Here is a 22,489-nt window from a genome sequence, read left to right as displayed (position 1 = left end):
ACCTTGCTAATCATCAGGGAAATGCCAATCAAAACCACAGTGTAATATCACCTCATACCTGTAAGAATGGCTATCATCAAAAAGACCACAAACAACAAATATTGGCAAGGATGTGGAGAAAGGGAACCCTTGTACCCTGTTGGTGGGAATATAAATTGGTGCAGCCACTGTGGAAAAACAGTATGGAAGTTCCCCAAAAAACTAAAAACAGAACTACCAGATGATCCAGCAATTCCACTCCTGGGTATTTATCCAAAGAAAATGAAAACAGTAATTTGAAAAGATATACACACCCCAATGTTCATAGCAGCATTATTTACAATAGCCAAGATATGAAAGCAACCCAAGTGTCTGTCAAGAGACGAATGGATAAAGAAGATGTGGTATATATACACAAGGGAATATTATTCAGCTGTAAAAAAGAATGAAATTTTGCCATTTTCAATAGCATGGATGGACCTGGAGGGGATCATGCTTAGTGAAATAAGTCAGAGAGAGAGACAAATACTGTATGTTATCACTGAGGAATCTAAGAAATAAGACAAATGATTATAACAAAACAGAAACAGACTTGCATAGAGAACAAACTAGTGGTTACCAGTGGCGAGAGGGAAGGGGGAGGGACAAGATAGGGGTAGGGGATTAAGAGGTACAAACTACTATGTATAAAATAAATAAGATACAAGGACATATTGTACAGCACAGAGAATATAGCCAGTATTTTATAATAACTTTAAATGGAGTATAATCCAAAAAAATTATTGAATCACTATGCTGTACACCTGAAACTTATGTAACATTGTAAATCAACTTTTCTTCAATAAAAAGAAATAAAAGATGAGAGGTTCGCAAACCTGAGAGTGTATCAGTGTCACTGGTGGGCTGTTTAGAACAGAGCTTGCTGGATGCCATCCCCAGAATGTCTGCTTTGACAGGTCTAGATGGGACCCCAAAATGAGCATTTCTAGCAAGTTCTCAGGTGTTGCTGCTCCAGGGACCACACTTTGAGAACCACTGGACTCTGTCTACAGATTCCCTTGTCCTCTGGCTCTGGCTGGGTTCAGCCACTGGAAAGCACTGGCAGAAGATTGGATTAAGTGGGGAGTGCTATCGAGGTACTTACTCCTTCAGCTCCCTTTTTTGGGGTCACCATGGGCTGGCTGCAAGGCCACTAAAGGTCACACCTCTGACCAGGTCCTCTTTCTCTGGGTCCTGGGAACCTCTTCTTACTGAATCCTCTGCGGCCTAGGCATGGCATTTAGCCCCAGGGTGCCACACTATTCCCTGCAGTCTCCCACAGCTAGCTCACATTTTCATTAAAGAAAAAAGTCACTTGATTAAATTATCCTCAAATCACACTATTTGAAGGTCCCATCTATTTCCTCCTGCTGGGACCCCGACAGATGCCAGAAGGGAAGACTCATTTGATAAAATCTGCACCCCTGGGATCACTTCCTCTCCTCTGTGTAATTTCCTTCCAGTCAGGGAAGCACCCTCTGCAACTTCCACATGGGCGACGCTTGGTATTCTTGAAATCTCCCCTTGTCCACCATACATACCCCAGGGCTACTTAAGAGTAAAGAACTCTTTGTTCTGTTCTCCCCATTCATTTCCTTTCACTGCCTTTCTTTTCTACTCCCTGGAAACCCCACGGTCTCTACTGCTAAATTCTAAACAGAATCGTTTGGAAGAAAGGGCTTATTTAGGCAAGGTTTCTCTTTCATTGTTTCATTGGCAGACTGTGCCCTCCCCCCTTCTCCTCCCCTTTCATCCTCTCTGTTCTCCCTGGCCTGGGCCTTTGCCCTCCACTCCAGCCTCCTAGTGCCCTGGGTTCCTTAAGATGCTAATCACACCCGCTTTTCTTTTTGCACCAAGAATATTTCTATTTATCAAGCCAGTGCCCACGACTTTGCCTCCGGGAGGGAAACGTACAAGGAAGGGCAGGAACACTTTCCAATCCTCGGGGCTGTTTCTCTGTTCCTTTCTTCATCTCAATTCCAGGACCGTTTTTTTTCTTTCTTGGTTCCCCTTTATGCCTTGCACTACTCTTGGATGCACTGGTTACCCGGTCCAGCCACAATTCGCTGCAGAATTACTGACCCGTACATTAGAAAGGAGATTCAGGTTTCTTTAAACCCACCAAGACGGTATCCTTAGGTGTCTGAGTTTCCTCTGCCTCTGTTTGGGTTTCCCCGGAAGTAGATACAAGATGAGGATTCCAGTGCAAGCAGTTCACATAGGAAGAGAAGAGGACACCAAGAGGAAAGGGGGAGGGGAGTGAGACAGCCAAGAGAAGGCAGCCCAGGAAGGGTGGGCAACTGCAGCCCACTCCCCATGGAAGCTCTGGAGAAAGGTGTGGAACACACAACCCAGTGAAGGCGAGGAAGAGCAGCTGGGCTATTTCATGGTCTAGGGAGAGACAGCTTTGTGCCTGGGCAGAGCACCCTGTCCCAGCTTTGGAGAAGGTCCTCAGGCAAAAAGATGCAGACAGGGCAGGACTGGGGGGAACCAGTGAGGCCCCAGGGCACACACTTTAAGGAGGCGCTTGCTCTCAGGGTCAGGCAGGTGCAGGGTCAACAGCTGAGCCTGAGCAGACCCTGGAATGCTGGGTGCGTTGCCTGCCTCACCCTAGTCCCGGGCCTGGGTGCCAGCAGGAGTTACTGCACAAGGAGGCGGCGGAGCCATGGGGTGTGGATGGGACACGGACAGCACCTTCTGCTCCTTATGATGCAGTCTAATCCCTTTCATTGTTCTCCTTGCTGCCTGGAATCCTGCCTTCTCAGATGTGGCTCCTGAGGGGTATATGACTGTCCTCCTCTCTCCCTCCTGTGTCCCATCTCTCCACCCTCTTCCTTCAGGCTCAGAATGTCTTCCTTGATCAACTACCACTGTTCGTAGAGTCATCCTGATTCAGACTTCCTCCATCCATCCTTTCTGGGTGCTCTCTATTTTTGGGGGAAAGCCAGAAGGGAGAGACCCATGGCTCAAGCCCTTTGGGGCCTTGCAGGGAGTCCGTGCATTCCAACATTCAGTCCTGTCTACTGAGCAGCAGCCATAAGCCAGGTCTGGGGACACAGAAGTGCAGGAGAGCCCTAGCTCTGTTGTTGCAGGACACCTATTCTGGTGAGGAGATCAGGCAGCCAGCAGACAGTCATGCAAAGGCTCTCAGATCACGGTAGTGATGAGAACTAAGGAGAAGACATGCCTTGTGCTCTCGGAGTGAATAATGGGGTTCTGACCAAATTATAATGGTCAGAAGAATTCCCTGAGGAAGTGATACCTGAGCTAAGATCTGAAGAATAAGTAGAACTTAGCAGAGCAAAAAGAGGAGGGACGGGCATGTTGATAGAGAAGAGAATGTGCAAAGGCCCTGTGTCACGGATGAGCGTGTAAAGTTCAAGGTACTGAAAGGCCGGTGCGGCTTAACCGAGGAGACTGTGGTGGAGAGGACACAGTGTGAAATGCAATGGAGAGAGGGCTGAGGGCCTTTGGAAAAGAAGGGCTCAACACTGAAGGAAGCCATTTGAAGGGTTTTCTGTAGGACAGTGACACGTTTCAATTCATATTTTGAGGAGGTCCCTCTGGCTTCTGTTAGAGATCAGATAGGATACATTTGGGGGCCAAAGTAGATATGGAACAACCAGGAAGAAGGTGGGCAGAGGCCAGGTGAGATCTGATGATGGCTTGGGCACGGATGCTGAGCGCAAAGGGTGGGCAGTGGGATGTCCAGAATGATACAAAGGCTTTCATCCTGGGCTCCTCAGGCTTTGGACCAGATACCTGGCCCGGCCTGGATGCCCTTTTCTCTTGAGGGACAGGGTCTCTTTACTGTGCTCTAATTGTTTATTTTTTCTATTATTATTTTCTCTTATACTATTGCATCATTATACCCATTGTACAGAGAGAAGACTAAGGCTTACAGTGAGTACACAAGGTCTTACAGCCTATAATTTAGTGGATCCCATCTGAACTCACCATCTGATATGGGGAACAGACAAGTGACCAGGTATTTGAGGGCACTAGTACACGATGGTGCTCAAGCAGAGGATGGTCAGAGCAAGCAGAACCTGTACCTGGAATGCGAGTTCCCTGGCAGCAGAGACTGAGTGTCCCAGTGCCCAGCACGGGGCCTGGCTCAGAGGAGGCCCACACACCATAGGTCTTCATACACATTTCCTGACTGTTTGAACGTCTCTTTCCAACACTACATTTGCAAGAAATCTTTTCTTCTTTCTTTTTTTTTTTTTTAAGAAATCTTGCTGTCTGCATGACTCTCTTCCAAGAGACAAATTACAAATGTTTTTCTGATTAGTTCTCCTATTCATAGCCGATTTCTAAATCAGCACAGGAAACAGCTAAGCTAAAACTTCTGCCTCTTTTTTCCTTTACAGGCCGCCTGTATCTTACGCTTTCTTCCTCTAAGCTTTTTCTTAGGCAATGTCTAGACAGTGAAAGAAAACAAAACAAAACACTGAACTGTGCTAGAAATAATTTGTTATTCAGGATTTTTTTTTTTTTTTTTTTTGTGGCTGAACTGGGTTACTCTGAGAACTGAGACCAAGGGATACTTCGTGCCCAACTGGTGAGATGTCAAATGGTCCAGGTTGGCTGTGCCGCGGCAGACAGGGGCTGTTGTTGACACCTGTTCTAATCAGAGTATGTGCTTGCCATTTTGTACGAGGTAAGTTCTTCCTCTGTATTTATGTTGTGTAGAAGGCTGTGCACACCGGTATCTGGCAATGATCATACTTGTGTGTGAACTGTGTGTGGTGTGTAGTTCTACGGCAGTCTCTCTCTCCCTCTCCTCTCAGCACTGAGTATCATGCAGGGTCCCACACAAGTACTGTCACTGCCCTTGTTCAGGCCCCCTCGTCCCTTGCTAGGACTCTTACAGTAGCCTAAGTGGTCCCTCTGCCTCCAGCCTCTCTCAATCAAATCCACCTTCCCAATAAGCTGCCCTGGTGATCCTTCCAAACTAGACATCTGATTACGCTTCCCTGCCCCAACCTGGCTTATTCCACATCCCCACATGGGTATTCAGTGAATTTTGCTTAAAAGAAGGAGGATGGTGTATCCACACTGCTCATCAGTGACCCTGAGAAAGTAACTCTATGGCTATGAGTAATGGTGCCAGGTACTGGGCCAAGGGTTTTACGACCCTTTTTTCAACCATCCTATCTTCATTCTTTTCCTCACTTTAAAGGCGAGAAAACTGAAGCTCAGAGAGGTCAGGTCACCTGCCCAGGGCCCCACAGCTGGGATAGGAGCCCAGGCAGTCTGACTCCAGAGCGCTCGAGCTACTCTGTGCCACTGCTTTCATCAAATCACACACCAGCGGGTGCTTCCAGGAACGCTAGAGCTCACCGCTGAGCAAAAGGCAATGTTCTTCCACGCCTCCCCCCAGGTCCACACAAAGCAAGTTTTCTGCTGCAGGCTCAGGGCCCCCAAACACCCGTGCCGACACAGGCCCTGAGTGGCAGGCACTCACCGCAGGGCCCTACCCCAGCCAGCAAGCAGTGGGGTCTGGCAGGAGTCGTGATGCCCTACACTCTACCTCTTGTGTGCAGAGGGTAACCTTGAGCTCCCCTGAGCCCTGAGCTGGCCCAAACCCTCAGCTGCAGGCCAGAGTTCCTGGCTCCTTCTGAGCGCCCATCCTTGCTTGGGACTCGACCTCCTTGGAATAGCATCATCTCTCACCTAGGTGTTCTCAGCCCCTCCTTCACGGGCTGGACCTTGCTCTCCACCCCCAAGATGCTGCCATGATGGGTTTTTGCAGAGGGGCCTGCTGGGAACACCCTTGTGGCTGGGCTTCCTCCCCGACCTGAAGAAGTCTTGAGCAGGCAAGATCCAAGCTTCAGAGGTTTCCTGCATCTACTGTGCCAGCTCACTTTGCCCATGTATGCCCGCCCAATGCCCGCCAGCTCCCTGCCTGCCCCCTCTGGCTGAGGTCAGCCATGCTCTGTCATCCAGGCCAGGGATGGCAGGGAGGCTGAGACAGAGCTCCATGCTTAGCATGTGGACCCAAATCTGGAAACATCAAGGATTATTTGGTAACAAATTCCAGATAAATAATAGTGATAGCTTATTTTCGTCTGTGTTCCCAAAGCCTGGAGCCCTCCCAGAAGGTCACCTACAGGATATGATGTTGCCGTATCGATTCTTGTTGCGGTTTTCATCCTCTTTGGCTGTGTCCCACGAGGCTGTCTGCCCCTCCGGTAAGGCCTAGAAAGAAAGGACAGAGTGATTAGAATGGCTTGAGATAGGAGCTTTATCTGGGTGTCCACGGGAAAACGAGACCCACTGTGATGGGTCACATAGTGCAAAAGACTGTGTGTTCTTGGATGGAGCCTGGGGAGAACACAGACTTGTCCCCTCCCTGGCTTATTCACCTGTTCAGGGACTCAAATGTTACTGATGTCTTTCGTGTGTCATGAGCTCAAATCTGGTGCGGTAGGGGAGTCATTTGTTCATTCGTTCACTTGACGGATATTTGAATCCCTAACATGTGTTTGGTGCTATTCTAGGTACTTGGGATACAGCGAAATAGACAAAGCCCCCTTGAGCTTTCAGTCAACTGGGAGATGAAGCAAATGAACAAGCAAACATATATAATTTTAAATAGTGTAAAATTCTGTGACGAGAATAAAGCAGGGTAGAGGTATAGTGATCGTGCATGAGAATTATTTTGGATTGCACAGTCTGGGAGGGCTTCTCTGAGGAGGTAACATTTAAGCGAATTCCTTCATGATGTGAAAAAGCCGGTCATGCCAAGAAAAGTGGGAAGTGTTTTCCAGGCAGAGAGGACAGTGGAGGCAAAGGTGGTAACCGAGTGACCATGTTCAAGGATGAGGTGGGGAAAGCAGTGACAGAAGCATCTGGAGAGGCAGGGAGAGTTCAGGCTTTATAAGGCATTGTGGTCATTGGTAACGAGTTGGGTATTATTCCAGGTGTGATAGGAAACCATTTCAGGGTTTTGAGCAGGGCAGTTAGCTAATTTGATTTATATTTTACAAAGCAGCACATTCTGGCTCATGTATGGAATAGAGACTCCAGGAGGCCCAGGGAGGAAGCAGGGAGATCAGTTAGGAAGTTGTTACAATAGTCCTGCCAAGAGATGATGGTACCTTGGACCAAGATGGTGCAGTAGATGTGGTGGGAAGTGATGCAGCAGATGTGGTGGGAAGTGATTACTTTTGGATGTTCAGTTGAATATTGCAGATTTTAGCTCTCCCCCAGAAGCAGCCTCAGCAACAAGGATTCTAGCATGGGATTTGTTTGGGAGGCAATCCTAAGGAGCTCATGGGTGGGAGAGTGGGAAAAGTCAGACAATCGAGGGAAGAATGCCAATAAATACAGGGTACATCAATGAACAAATAACCACTGCACCTGAGGCTTAATCCCATGGGCCCATCTCACGGCTCAGAGTTGTTCTCCCAGAGGAAGAAGGGAGCTGGGGTATTTATCCCCCAGTTCCCATCCATCACTGATTCAGGACAACTCTTAGAAAATCCCTTGGCACTTCTGTCATGCTCTGTAGACAAGGTGTGCATACTCTTTTGTCTTAAGGAAGCACTCAAGCAAAAAGTCGCAAGTGCTTGCAAGAGGCGGGCACTGGGCGGGCATACACGGGCAAAGTGAGTGTGGAGGGGATGTGGGCAGGGCACCAACACATCTACTACAGACGAGGACTATGCAGGAAAGAGAAGGATGCAGGCTGACTGGTTAAAGAACGGAGTGGAGAGTCGCATCTTTTATTGAGATGGAGAAGAAACAGATGGGGGAGAAACAGGATTGGGGAAGCACGAATTAAATGTTGTGTTCTGGGTACATAAAGTATTGAATACTTAGAACCATGTACAGCACTTGCTTCTAAACATGTTCAAAACAGTAAAAGAACAGGAGCAGCAGCCATGTTTGAGGTGACTAGTCAACTTTCAAGCTGAGATACTGAGCCGGAAGTTGGACACAGAGGTTCAGAGCCAGAGTTAGAAGGAAGGAAGAGATGGGACTCATCAGTTTAAGAGAAGACAGATGAGTGAACAACCATGTGACGTGATCTAGCAGTTATGAGCCAAGTGTTATGGAAACACTGGGGAGGGTGCAGCCACCTGTCTCACAGAGAAGGAAGAGGGGCATCTCAGGGAGTGCGAACAGCTTTAGAAAAGCTGCAGAAGCATGAATGTCAGACCACAGCTTGACTACTGGCCCTACCCTGTCTCTGGTAGAAGAGGGTGGATGCCCTGCTCATGGCCCCTGCACTACTTCTGAGACTGAATTTGCTACCTCTTCAGCAGCAAATAGCTACTCCTGTCAGCAGTGCAGGGGAGAGGAGCTTCCAGTCATCTTAATACACCAGCCTTGACTTTGCCCAACTATTTCTTAGCAGGTCTACATCCTAAGCAAGGAGAAGTCTGTAACCTGATTGGTCAGAAATTCAGCCATTCAGTAGGCAATGTTTTATGGGCAGGCAGGACCACTGTCTATTCAAAGCCCAGATCATGCGTGATCCCCCCTTTCTTGCTTCCAGTCTCCCACGTCTCTTCCAAGCCAGGCTGGGTGGGTCTTCTTCTAGAGCAGGAGTTGGCAACCTTTTTCTGTAGTGGGTCAGATAACAGGCAGCATGGGCTTGGTAAGCCACGCCAGTCTCTGTTCCAAGTACTCAGACTCAACTCCACCGTTGTAGAGAGGACACAGTCCTAGACACAATGCAAACACATGGGCATGTCTGTGTTCCACTAAAAATTGATTTACAAAAAACAAGTGTTGGGCTGGATTTAGCCTGTGGCTGTAGTTTGCTGACCTTTATTCTAAAAGCACGACCATGATCCTCCTCTGTGCAGTGGTTGGGTAGATAGAATGGGTGCCCATTCTGCTACCTAGCCATACCAGATTGAATGAAGATGGGGTGAGAGGTCCTTGCCTAGGCTAAGCCATGTTCTCTAACTTAGTTTTGCCCAGGGTTTTAGACTGGGGTAACAGAGTGCCTTCCCAGCAATTACTTGATCAGAATGTTGTTCTTTGTGTGTCAGAAACCCTTAGACTGGCACCCCGGAGGAGAAGCAAAACAGGTTCTAGGCTCTGCCCCAAATCTGAGTGTGGAAAAGTGCTACGGAGATAGGAGTGTGCTCGTTCTGCAAATGGAGGGCTTGTCTCTCCTCTTTCCCCCCCTCATCCTGTATTTACTCATTATAATTGACCATCACCCTGCATCCCTCTTGCCACCGGTGCAGACCATCTGCAGACCCCAAATGGCTCGTGCTTTGGCGTGGAACTCTTAGAACCCAGATGCCAGCCCTTGGCCTCATCGTCTCACCGAGTCAGGAAGCTCCAGCTCTTTCAGGCAACTTGCCAGGCCTATATACTCCGGGTTCTCTGCAGGGGTGGGGAGTGCTTGTCTCAGTGGTGGCATTAGACTTCTTGATGTTTACACTGATATTCTGGGGATGGATTTCTACCTGAAACCCTCTGTAATAAAAGCCACTATTCATCTAATATCCACCTAAAGTGCTAAGAAACCGAGAAGAGCACCCTCTGAATGTTTTCATACTCATTTTTTGGGCAAAAAAAATCTGCTGGCTACTCATTATGTGCCAGGATTCAGGTTACAGTTAGATTAAGGTTTTGTAATGGCTGAACATTAGAATTGTCTGGGGAAGCTTTAGAACTCCCAGGCCCTACCCCAGACCATTAAATCAGAGTCTAATCAGGCACCAGTGGTATTTAAAGCTCCCCAGGGGATTCTAATGTGCAGCCATGATTCTTGCAAATAGTGAATTTACCTGGAGAAATACTTTGCCACAGGTCTCCTCTTGCTTTGGATTTGTCCCCTCCAATCCATTCTCCTGTATAATCAGAGAGATCTTTCTAATATGTGAATAGGACCCAGTTACTCCCCTTGCCATTGTCATTTCAGTATACATTCCAAACTCTTTAGTACAAGGTCCTTAATGATTTCACCCCATATGCCCCTCCAGCCTCATTTCTTACCCTTAAAACAATCTTTCAGTGATTAGCAACTAAACACAATGCCAGAGACAATTTCAGGTGTTACAGACTTCTGAGACTGACTATATACACAGTGTTCCCTCTGCCTGAAATTCTCTTCCACCTGAGTCTGGCTGGTAAACTCCTACATATCCTTCAAAACCCAGTTCAAACATCTTCTATTTTGTGAAACCTTCCTTGCTTACTTTCCCACCATCCCACTGCATCCCCAGCTAGTCAGTCACTTCTTTTATTAGCTGGACTCCTTTACATCTGATAATTTGAATGTCTTGTCTTCCAACCTGGTGATGGGCTACTCCAGGTAAAGGGTAGCATCTTATTTATGTCTGTATCTTCATAACCCAATACTGGCTTTGTATTTCATATGTGCTTGAATCACCCCTTTTGAATAAACGAACGGATGGATAGATGGAAAAAAAAATAGTGAGATGGCTTCTGTGCATACAGAGGCAAAGATCCTGGACTCTCAGAGGTGTAAGTGGCCTTGAAAATAATTTGTTTGTGCTCCCTTCCACAATGGCCTTCCAGGCAGCTGGTAAGCTGATCCCTAACATCTGTTAATTGGATACCATCAAACTTGGATGCCCTTGGTGATGGAGAGCTCACTACACCATAAAGCTTCCTGCCTCACGTTTGGACAGACCCTCTGGGCATTTCTTTGTTTACTCTGCCTCCGCGTACTTCACTTTGCCCTGATCCACGGGGCCCAACAGAGTACGTATGCACCCTCTGCACCACGGTACTGCAGAAGTTTAATGAACATCCCTGCCCACCCTCAGAGTCCTGAAATGGCACAGTTTGGGAGTCCTTTCAACATCCATGCTCTTCAGGATAAACCCAGTGCGAAGATATCCTTTGAAAAATCCTAGATAGTTGTGATGAGTGGCATGTCTCCGTGGGAGACCATGCAGGCTCCTGGCACAGTCTTGGGAGCCTGTGTCCCCCTGGTGGGGGATGAAGGAGAATGTGTTGGCCCAGGGGCCGTGATGATGTTGACAAAGGCTGAGAGGCAACACCTCAGGCAGCCGCCCAGGAGTGAGTGGTAATGACCCTTTAGTTTGCAGACTTTGATCACACATCCATTTCCATTTTTAGGGAGCTGCAACCTAATAGGGGATAATCTCAGGAAGGAAAAAAATATGAGGGGGAGTCTCATCTCCGTCTTCAAAGTGAGCCAGCTGAGGGGGATTATTTTTGCATTAGTGGCTAGTTGCAGTAGATTGACCAGGGAATGGTGGCAGTCATTAGGGCTAATCACATTCTTCTGAAACCAGAACTGCCATCTCATTATATTCATCCATTATCAACCTCCGTTTTGCTTTTCTCATTCTCTTCTCCTTAGAGTGCTAAGCTCTATTTTTACACTCTTCTCTTAGTGTGGAAATGTTTCCAACTCTTCCACAGTGTTGCTTTTGCTTTTCTAAGGCAGTCATTTTTCTTTCTTTTTTTTTTTTTTTGAGTCCTAAAAGGTGTATTGGGGGATGTCTGCATCTCTGGAGGTCTGAGCTGTGGTATTCACAGAATCCTCAAAAGGCAGATCTGAAAGGATCTATTGAGAATGTTATTGCTTCACTTTACAGATCAGCAAAGTGAGGTCTGAAAACAAGAAATGACTCACCCAAGAATGCGTATTAAGTGAGCCCTTCTTCCCTGTGTCCCTTCTTCTTTCTCTCCTTCCTTCCATTTCCAATGACCACCTGGGCACTAGGACTACGCTAGGTCCTAGAAATAATAGCAATGAACACGGCAGACAAGATCTCATGGACTTTCTGTCCTAGTTGTGGGAAGATGCAAACAATAAACAAGGTAATTATTGTTTAAAACAAGTGCTACAAAGGCAACAAAGTCCTGGGAGAGACAGTGACTGGAAAAGGCACCGCTTTAGGTAGGGTGGCTTGGGCAGAACTCTTCGAAAAGGTGGCATTTGAGGAGGAAAAGAGCAGCCCCTGACTTCCAGGAGCTGGCCTGGCACTGCCAGCTGGACCTTGGTGTTTTCCTGTTGAACTTAAACAATTTCACAGAATGCCAACACCAGACAAAGCTCCTCTGAGACCAGGATGGAACAAGGCTAAAACTAGACCACTCTGTAGTCATATCCAAACACAAACAGGAATGTTGCCCAAGCCAAAAAAAACCAACAACAACCCACCCTCTATCCTGGCTCATGTGTGATGCTGCTCCTTTGCCAATTTCAGCTGTAGCCCCGAGCCTGTTCCCCCTTCTAATAGTTAAGATTTATTAAGGTACCCAACCCTACCACTTCCTATTGGTGTCTAATCTAGAACAAAGCCTCAAATCACCTAACACAGCTCACATCCTATGAGCCCTTTCTGACACCCTCTTCCTGAGATTTCCCACAGTTCCTAAATCCAGCTTATTCAACTCCAGGTGTATTTCTACTGGTCTCCTGTTGACACATCTGAGCTGAAAAATAGATGATGAGCAGAAGCCAGCTATATGGCAAGAGCTGGGGGAAGAATGTTCCAGGATGACAATGGGTGTGGAGGCCCTGAGATGGAATGAGTTTGGTGTGTTCTAGAACTTGAAGGGAGGCTCTACAGAGCTGAGAGAATATAAGTGACACATCATGTGGATGGGGAAGGTGTGGTGCTCAGCTGAGGTCTTGTGGACCACGGCCAAGAATGAGAGTTTTATTTTAAGTCAATGGGGATGCTTTGGACATTTTTAAAAATGAGGAGGCGAAGCCAGTACCAGCATCGTGACTCTCTTAAACCCTCCCTGTATCCTTCTTGACAGGCTTCATAGACTTTAGGATAAGATTATCATCTGGTGCCTGTCCCAGACCAACTCTTCTTATGGTCGGTAGGCATTCCACCTACCCAGCCACCCACCGTCTCTCTCGGTCAAGGAGCTGAGGTCCTGGAGCCAGGGGGAGCTCAGACCACCTGACCACAAGTCACAGGACTCCGCAACCTAGCCCGGTTTCCCCCCTTAATACTTCAATTTCTTGTTAGAACTGAGAATTGGCCCTGATGTCTGCTTGGCTGACTCCTCTTCCTACCTGTTGGTTTGGCCCTACTGAGATGAGAAAGTCCTTTCTGAAGCTTGCCACCCTTCTTTGGACACTCTTCTCTGTACCTAAGCCTCCTTGAGTTAGGCCCCAGATAGCGAGACATCAGAACACAGAGTCTCCAAGAGGAGCTCACCTCCAATCCATGGCTGAGAGTATCCTGCTCCATTTCCTTTACCTGTTCACCCACTAACCTCAGCGGATTCTGCCAGCTATGAGGCCCTCCTCACTCCCTTTGGCCTGACTGTATCCCTGGAGATAATTAATTGGATATGATATGCCCTGGGGTGTAGCAAAACCAGGCCCAGGGAATGCTGACCAGGCAGTTCCTGGCTGATGCTTCAGGGCACAGGGCTTCCTCCATGATCAGTCTGGGCTGCCAGGGTTTCTCCGTGACCCCACCCACCACTGCACTCTCCTGATGCAGGGAAGATCCCAGAGAGTCTTCACAAAGGAGGAGCCATTTTACCTGGGTCTTTCACACATCTGTCTCGTCAAGAAACATCTCTTGCCGTGCATTTGAGAGGGAAAAGGCAGGGCTTTGCAAAAGGGAGACAGACTACAGTGTTTGGATATTTTTACTGCACATCATTTTACCACTCCAAGTCTCAATTAACTTTTTTGAAAATTAATAATACACCCTTCAGGCTAGGTGTGGGGGAAGGATCTGACTACACAGGGGCGGCATGGGGAATTCTTTTGCCAATGGAACTCTTATGTACCCTGATTGGTTTGGTGTTTATGTGACTCCATGCATGTTAAAACTCATAGAATTGTATACCCTGCGACCCCCAAATAAATTTTGCAGCATATAAATTTAAAAATGAAAAAAATACACCCCACGGAGTTTTGTGATGATTAGTGATTACCTGAGATAATGCCTGTAGGCACCTAACCCAATGCCTGGCACATGGCAGGTGTTCAGACTCTTCCATCCCAAGGATATGCTATCCAGCCCCCTTGTTTCACCCCCAGAATTCATTCTCTGCCTCCTATTGAGCAGAAACATCCAGATTATTGTCACAAGACAAAAGCGGGGGCTCCTTGGTTTGCCTCAGACCAAAGGGGTTCCTGGGATGTAGAACTATCATTTAAAACTGGGACGATCCTGGGAAAACTGGGACAACCTGGTCACAGGTAAGACACAGTATTAAGGGAGTGAGAAGGAGTTTTATGGGCGGTTGGAAGCCTAAGGTCTGGTCTCAACTGAGGTCCATGAGCTCAGTAAATACCCATGTTTACTGAAGGCCATGGCTAGTTGGTGGATGGCAAAGGTTACCATGGATGGCTGTACAGGCTGTGCACAACACAAGAGCACCAAATCGAAGGGAGCACCATTCCTCTGGTAGGCATGACAGATTTCTGTATATATTATGAACATCTTCTGCACGGTGATAAAGCCAAGTATCTTGAGACAGGTGTACCTTTTGCTATTTCACTCTAAGGTGCTGTATGAGTCAGCGGTGGCCCTGGCAGAGACCACGCTTTCAACAAATGCCTGCTTCTCTGCTGAAAAGCACACGCCTTAGGGATTATAAACGTGGACAGAGAAGGCAGGAGAGGATGACTAATGACATCTCCTCAGAGTGGCATTAGGAGAGCAAATATTGTGTGCCATGCCACTAAGTAGACGGTAATTTATGAGTTCTGGGGACGCTGAGTCAAAAATCGGAGGGCGGCAAGATGGGGGTATTTGTCTGTGACAGGAGTTTGGAACGAGCAGAATAGTTGAGTATCTATCTGCATCTAGAGTCACAAAGCACCCTTTAAAAGGCCCCACTGAAAGCTACAAGATCTCTTTTAAATGACAAAGTTTAGGTCAGCTGTTCTCAAACTTTGGTAGGGTTCCAGATTTTCTAGAGAATTTGGTAGAATGCAGAGGCCTGGGCCCTGTCCTGCATCCATGAGCCTGCATCTCAATGTTCTTTACTAACTCCAGGTGGTCCTGACACATAACACAGTTTAAGAACCACTGTCTTAGGCAGGAAGGTGATTGGAAACAGCAAATTCCTGGGGAAGACTCACTCTGAAGACACTCTATGCACCTACAGAGACAGCCCACGACGTGAGGGTCTTTCTGTGCCAGTGTCTTTCTTTAAGAAATACTGCCTTTTAAATTTCTGTTTTCAGTTTTTTAAACTGAAGTACAGTTGATATACAAATTGTGCCAATCTCTGTGGTACAGCAAAGTGACTCTGAGTCTAAAATACGGCACAAATGAACCTATCTACCAAACAGGAACAGACTCATAGACCTACAGAACACACTTGTGGTTGCCAAGGGGGAGGGCGGAGGGAGAGGGATGGACTTGGAGGTTAGGGTTGGTAGATGCAAACTATTACATTTAGAATGGATGGGACTATTCTTTTTATTTTATTTTATTATTATTTTTTTTACCATCTTTGTTGGAGTATAATTGCTTTACAATGGTGTGTTAGTTTCTGCTGTATCACAAAGTGAATCAGCTATACGTATACATATATTCCCATATCCCCTCCCTCTTGCATCTCCCTCCCACCCTCCCTATCCCACCCCTCTAGGTGGTCACAAAGCACCAAGCTGATCTCCCTGTGCTATGTGGCTGCTTCCTACTAGCTATCTATTTTACATTTGGTAGTGTATATATGTCCATGCCACTCTCTCACTTCACTGATGGGACTATTCTTAACCATAAAGTTTTTCACCAGTACTCTGCAAATCAATTAAATTAATATTTAGTATACTATTTTCCACATGCTTCAGAGAAGCATGAGAGATGAGGAAGACGCTGGCCCTACTTCCAAGAGGCCTATAGTTTGATGGGAAAGCTCATACTAGGGTACATCTATTCCTCCCATCTCTGAGCCTATGACCTGGGGCACCCCTGCCTCCCATTCCAGGCTACAGACTTCTGATCCTGTCCACACATTTTCTCCATCTGCATGCATGAGTTTCTGGGAGGGTGCCTCTGGGTCAACAGCTCTCCCCTAAACTTGAAGTCAGCTAGAGTTAAGGGGTAGATGGTCAAAGGCCATGATTTACCTTGTTCATTCTGTTCAGGAAAACTGTGAAAACTTCCTATTTGTCTCCCCAACTAGTTTCATATTGATTTTTCTTTTTCATAGACAGGCATCTTTGTTTCCTGTCTAAGAGCTGGCTTGCAACATTTCAACTCTTTTACGTTTCTGAGCCCCTACACTTCTGTTTCACTCTGTCACACATGCTCTTCCTCTACCCAGCCTTCTACTTTTCTTCAGCTCAGTGCTTCATCTTTTAGAAAGCTTCTGATTGATGCTGGCAGTAATCACTGACAAAAAGCAAAAATAAACGACAAAACCCTGCATTCACCCTGGACCGCCCTTTCTCATGGGTCCACAAAGCATGTTAACTAGAGTTCCGTCATGTGATTACGTGGTGTGGTAAGACCCTGAGCTTCCTTCAAAGTAGGGTCTTTATTTTCTTTCTGTATCTTCCTAACTATCTCCAGTAAACTACACAGTGTAAGGTACTCAGTAAGTGTTTCTGGCCAAATGAAGTACCAGCATATATTATCAGCCTTCAGGAGTCCATGCTATGTAGTCAAACATGTCACAGAAGATGAAACATGGACCCAGAGATGGAAGAGTCTTGTCCAAGTCCAGCCAGCATATCAGTAGCAGATTGAGAACCACGTCTTAACTCTCACTTGAGACGCTTTTCTATGGTACCACCTGAAAATTGCTCACTTGGTTGGGGAGGATTCCAATTCAACAGAAAATATTGTTTGCTGGGTTACAAACAGAATACTAAGTGGAAAAATAAAAATAAACTCAAAGGAAAGGACTCAGTTAATAGTCTCTTGTACATGAGCTCTTTCTTGCTAGGAAAACTTCCAAGTCTGAAACCACATGGTTCCTGATGTCTTTTGGCCACCTCTGGAAAAGGCCCAGTTTCTCCTTATTTTAATCCACGGTGAGTGGAATGAAATGAGCAGGCAGAGTCAAGTCTTTCTATTTTGGTCATTATGAGTTTCCAGAGTTGGAGAACAACCATGGTTTTCCCTTTCACGATTTGGGCTTCTGCCACTAATTCCCCATGCCCCTACCCAAGAATCACTCATTTGCAAATTGAGCAGCTGGGCCAGAATCTCTCAGAGATCACCTGCAGTGGCATGTTCTGGGACTCTTTTACCAACTGAGGAGAGAAAAAAATGGTGGGAGAAGCAGGAGGTCCACTCTGTCTCTGCTCAGGTGGCTCTGAGCAGAGAAGAGGGCACCTGGGGAGACCCGAAGCATCCATCTCCTTGGTTACACTCCATCGGGAGGCTGCCTGCCCACCATCACTTAGACGACTAAGAGAAAGATGGCAACACTGGTCTCACCCCACACAAGCCATGCACATGGCGTATCTGCCCAGAGCTGGAAAATGAACAAATGTTTGCTCTTCATTAGGCTGCATCACATTCCTCACAGCTGGTCCTTGTTGCCTTAAATAATCTTAATGGAGCTGTAGTAACCAATACCTTCTGGTTTCCCTACTGGGCTTGTTCTATTCATTATGATGACAGGCTGCCTGGATTGGACTGGATTAACATGCTTCTCTTCCTTCTCTCCATCACAAAGTCACCTCACCCTATTGCCCCACATCCTTCCCAAACTTGATACTCATCTGACCACGACAGTGTCTGGCGTTCTAGGACTCACAGACAATCCCACTCTCCAGCCAACATCTGTTAGCATTTGATGGCATGCTTAGGATTTTTGGTTTGTAACTGGGGAAGGTGCCCCCAACTTTGGGCTGGGGGAGGTAGGAGGGGGAGGAGGGAAGACTCTGCAGTCCAGGATCACGTGAAGAAGCCCCTTGACTCTAATGTGACTGTGGTCCAATAGCAGGGCAGATTTGTGGGGTCCTCACATGCCTCCATGGGCATCGGATGTGACCGGGAGCAAGTACAGCAGGTGAGGGGAAGGGTCTGTGGACACAAGCAGGGCACGTGCAGGGGACTCCACGGGCCTCCTCAGACCAGCGTCTCAACCTTGAAAGTACATTAGAGTCCTCTGGAGAGCTTAAGAAATACTGATCCCTGGATCCCACTTCCAGAGATTCTGATTTAATTGGTCTGAAGGATGGCCCGGGTGTTGGTGTTTTTAAAACTTCCCTGGGTTATTCTAATGTGCAGTCAAGATTGAAAGCCTCTAAGACTCAGATCTGCACGGGAAGTGCAGTTAATTTGCCTCAGGCCTCCTTGAGTTCTTAGGAACCCAAGGTCCCTGGTCAATCACGGTGGCTAGGACTTGAGACATAACTACGGGGGTGGTAGCCCCAGAGAGTGGGGTCCAGTGGAGCTACAGGTGGGATGGGAGATCCGGCTGGCCTGGACAATTGGTTCCCACTGAGACTCCCAATGTATCATGGACAGAAGCACTCTTTGGATCACTCTGACCAATGTCTTCATGCCCATTGCATAAATATGAAAATGGAGGCCCAGAGAGGGGGAGTAACTGGCTCAAGGTCACCCAGATAGTTAATGAAAGAGACAGGGCTTAAATCTAGGCATTTTGACTCTCAATTCAGGACCATTCATTCATTATTTCAAGTCACCGAACTTAAAATATATGCATTGAGAGGTTCAAGTTTACACACTAAAGAGAGCAAGCTGATTTTATGGCTCGACATGAAAGAATGTGTGTGGGCTTGTCTAGGCTCGGGGCACAGTCTCCAGGTTCAGGCAAACCCATATTTTCCTTGAATTACTGTCCCAGCCCCCTACCTGCCTCTGATCTCCCTGTTCTGATCTACGACAAATAGTTGCATCTAAAAGGCGAATCCAAAGTGGCTGTATCAATTTACATTCCCACCAACAGTGCAAGAGGGTTCCCTTTTCTCCACACCCTCTCCAACATTATTGTTTCTAGATTTTTTGCTGATGGCCATTCTGACTGGTGTGAGATGGTATCTCATTGTAGTTTTGATTTGCATTTCTCTAATGATTAATGATGTTGAGCATTCTTTCATGTGTCTGTTGACAATCTGTATATCTTCTTTGGAGAAATGCTATTTAGGTCTTCTGCCCATTTTTGGATTGGGTTGTTTGTTTTTTTGTTATTGAGCTGCACGAGCTGCTCGTAAATTTTGGAGATTACTCCTTTGTCAGTTGCTTCATTTGCAAATATTTTCTCCCATTCTGAGGGTTGTCTTTTGGTCTTGTTTATGGTTTCCTTTGCTGTGCAAAAGCTTTTAAGTTTCATTAGGTCCCATTTGTTTATTTTTGTTTTTATTTCCATTTCTCTAGGAGATGGGTCAAAAAGGATCTTGCTGTGATTTATGTCACGGAGTGTTCTGCCTATGTTTTCCTCTGAGAGTTTGATAGTGTCTGGCCTTACATTTAGGTCTTTAATCCATTTTGAGTTTATTTTTGCGTATGGTGTTAGGGAGTGTTCTAATTTCATTCTTTTACATGTAGCTGTCCAGTTTTCCCAGCACCACTTATTGAAGAGGCTGTCCTTTCTCCACTGTATATTCTTGCCTCCCTTACCAAAGATAAGGTGACCATATGTGTGTGGGTTTATCTCTGGGCTTTCTATCCTGTTCCATTGATCAATATTTCTGTTTTTGTGCCAGTACCATACTGTCTTGATTATCCTACTGGGCATATACCCTGAGAAAACCATAATTCAAAAAGAGTCATGTACCAAAATGTTCATTGCAGCTCTATTTACAATAGCCAGGACATGGAAGCAACCTAAGTGTCCAACAACAGATGAATGGATAAAGAAGATGTGGCACATATATACAATGGAATATTACTCAGCCATAAAAAGAAATGAAATTGAGTTATTTGTAGTGAGGTGGATAGACCTAGAGTCTGTCATATAGAGTGAAGTAAGTCAGAAAGAGAAAAACAAATACTGTATGCTAACACATATATATGGAATCTGAAAAAAAAGGTCATAAAGAACCTAGGGGCAAGACGTGAATAAAGACGCAGACCTACTAGAGAATGGACTTGAGGATGTGGGGAGGGGGAAGGGTAAGCTGTGACAAAGTGAGAGAGTGGCATGGACATATATACACTACCAAACGTAAAACAGATAGCTAGTGGGAAGCAGCCGCATAGCACAGGGAGACCAGCTCGGTGCTTTGTGACCACCTAGAGGGGTGGGATAGGGAGGGTGGGAGGGAGGGAGACGCAAGAGGGAGGAGATATGGGAACATATGTATATGTATACCTGATTCACTTTGTTATAAAGCAGAAACTAACACACCACTGTAAAGCAATTATACTCCAATAAAGATGTTAAAAAAATAAAATAAAAGCAAATCCAGCTTAAAAAAATCCTGCTCCCTTCAATGGCTTCCCATTGCTCCTGGAATAAAATCCAAATCCCCTTGCCCACACCCCATGCCTGCCCCTACTAACAATTTCAGCCCCATCTCCTTCTTTGCTCCCTCCTATTTCTCAAGCTTTGGCTTAGGCTTTATGTCTTCCAGAAAGCCACTGGCTATCCATCCTCAGGCTAGGCTTAATGCATCCCACCTCCAAGGGCTCTGATAGCACTCTGGGGATACCCCTACTGTGACATTTTGCCAAACAGTGAAATAGTTTATATGCGCATCTCGAAGAATAAGCTCTAAGCTCCCCAGAAGACAAGGACTCCATCTTGTCTCCTCAGTTTCTAGAGTCCAGTACAATGCCTGGTCTATGAAAAGTGCTCTGACATCTCACAGTTGAAATTCTGTGTTTTTAATGTCATCTATGTGCCAATGGCTCCCAAAGTTTTCTCCCCAGTCCAGGCTTCTTTCCCAAATTCCAGACTCATATATCCAGCTACCTACTTTCCATCTCCACTGAGATATCTAATAGCCATCTTAGTTCAAAATCAAACTCCCCATTCCTTCCTTATCCCCAAGTCTGTTCCACCTGCAGCCTTCCCATCTCCACCGGTGGCAACTCCATCCTTCCAGTGGCTTGGGTAATAGCCTTGAAGTCACCCTTGATTCCTCTCTTTCTCTCCCAGGCCACATGTAATGTGTTAGAAAATCCTGTTGGCTCTATCTTTAAAATACATTCAGAATCCAGCCACCTCTCTCCACCGCCGCTGCCACATCCCGGGTGAGTCAGCACTGTCTCTCTGCTGGGTCACTGCAGTGGGCTCGCAACTGGTTTCCCTGCTTTTACCCTTTCCTCCCTCTGTCTATTCTCCACAGAGCAGCAAGAATCAATCTTTCAAAATAATGTCAGAAAATTATCACTTGTCTTCTCAAAACGCTGCAGTGGCTTTTCATTTCATTCAGAGTAAAAGCCAAAGTCCCTATAATGACTTATAAGGCACTATATGATCAGGCCCCCTTTATTTCTCCAATTGCACCTTCTATTACTTTTCTTTCTTGTTCACTGGACTCACACCACACTTGACCTCCTTGTACATGCCAGATATATTACTCCCTTGATCTTGACTCTTTTCCTCCAGATACTTTCCAGCATGTCTCTGCTCAAATCTCATATTCTAATGAAAGACTGCCCTTTCAGCCTGTTTAATACTGGAACTCCTTCACCTCATGTCTCTGGAATATACCATCTCCCTTCCTTGCGCTTCTCTTTCATTTCCCATGGTACTTACTTGTGGAAGACTGTATTATCCACAGATTATATTTTCCACTACTCCTGTTCCGTATTCTCTCTTAGAATCTTGCAGCTACACCTCCCTTCATCAAGAGATGGAGTCTAATTCCCCTCCCCCAGAATGTAGGCAGTTATTGTTTGCGTATAACCAATATAAGGTGGTTGGAGTGATGCTGTGTGGCGTCCAACTGTAGGTAACAAGGGGTGACGCACTTTCCACCTTGTTAGCTAGCGGGCTCACCAGCAGAGCTCTGCGCCACCATGTAAGAAGTTCAGCGATCCCGAGGCAACCATGCTGTGTGGAAGCCCAGGCCACCGGAAGAGGCTGAGTGTAGGTGTTCCAGCTGGCAATCCCAGCTGAGATCCCAGCTGTTAGCTATCTGAGTGAAGACACTTTCAGATCTTCAGTCCCAAGCCTTAGAGCATTCCCAGTCAAGGCTTTAGACATCATAGAAGAGAGAAAGACTATCCCTGTTGTACCCTGTCCAAATGCCTGACCCACAGAATCAGTGAGCACGATAAACTGGCTGTTCTACGTCACTAAGATCTGGGGTAGCTTGTAATACAGCAAACAGTGTTTTTCACTGTCTAACATACTATATTATTTACTAACATATTACATTAGGTAAGTTATTGTAAAATAACTTCCTTATTTTTAAGTCTATTGTTTATCTTGGGTTTCCTCTGCTAGAACACAAGCTTCACAAGGGCATGTATCTTTGTCCATTTTTGCTCTCTGTTGTATCCCAAATACCTCGAACAGTTCTTAGAAATAGTAACTACTCAGTAAATATTTAATGAGCAAATTTGTAAGTGATTGTACAACTTAAGTGAATTTTAGAAGACACAGCTTGCTATAGCTGAGAGGTCCC

At 46.2% G+C, this 22,489-nt stretch overlaps 1 protein-coding gene across 12 annotated transcripts in view; it reads right to left on the bottom strand.

Moving 5' to 3' along the window:
- The window catches only part of PTPRT (protein tyrosine phosphatase receptor type T), a 1,087,126-nt gene that overhangs the window by 66,542 nt on the left and 998,095 nt on the right, over positions 1-22,489 (bottom strand). For all 12 annotated transcript variants that reach the window (XM_049698694.1, XM_049698695.1, XM_012534093.3 and 9 more), the window contains one exon: positions 6,135-6,222. In XM_049698694.1, coding sequence (XP_049554651.1) covers positions 6,135-6,222 — 88 coding nt within the window. The remainder of the gene's footprint in view (positions 1-6,134; positions 6,223-22,489) is intronic.

The sequence above is a fragment of the Orcinus orca genome, chromosome 16, assembly GCF_937001465.1.
Source record: "Orcinus orca chromosome 16, mOrcOrc1.1, whole genome shotgun sequence".
NCBI lineage: Eukaryota > Metazoa > Chordata > Mammalia > Artiodactyla > Delphinidae > Orcinus > Orcinus orca.
The sequence above is the reverse complement of the archived record's forward strand: the minus strand, read 5'-3'. Positions and strand labels throughout refer to the sequence as shown.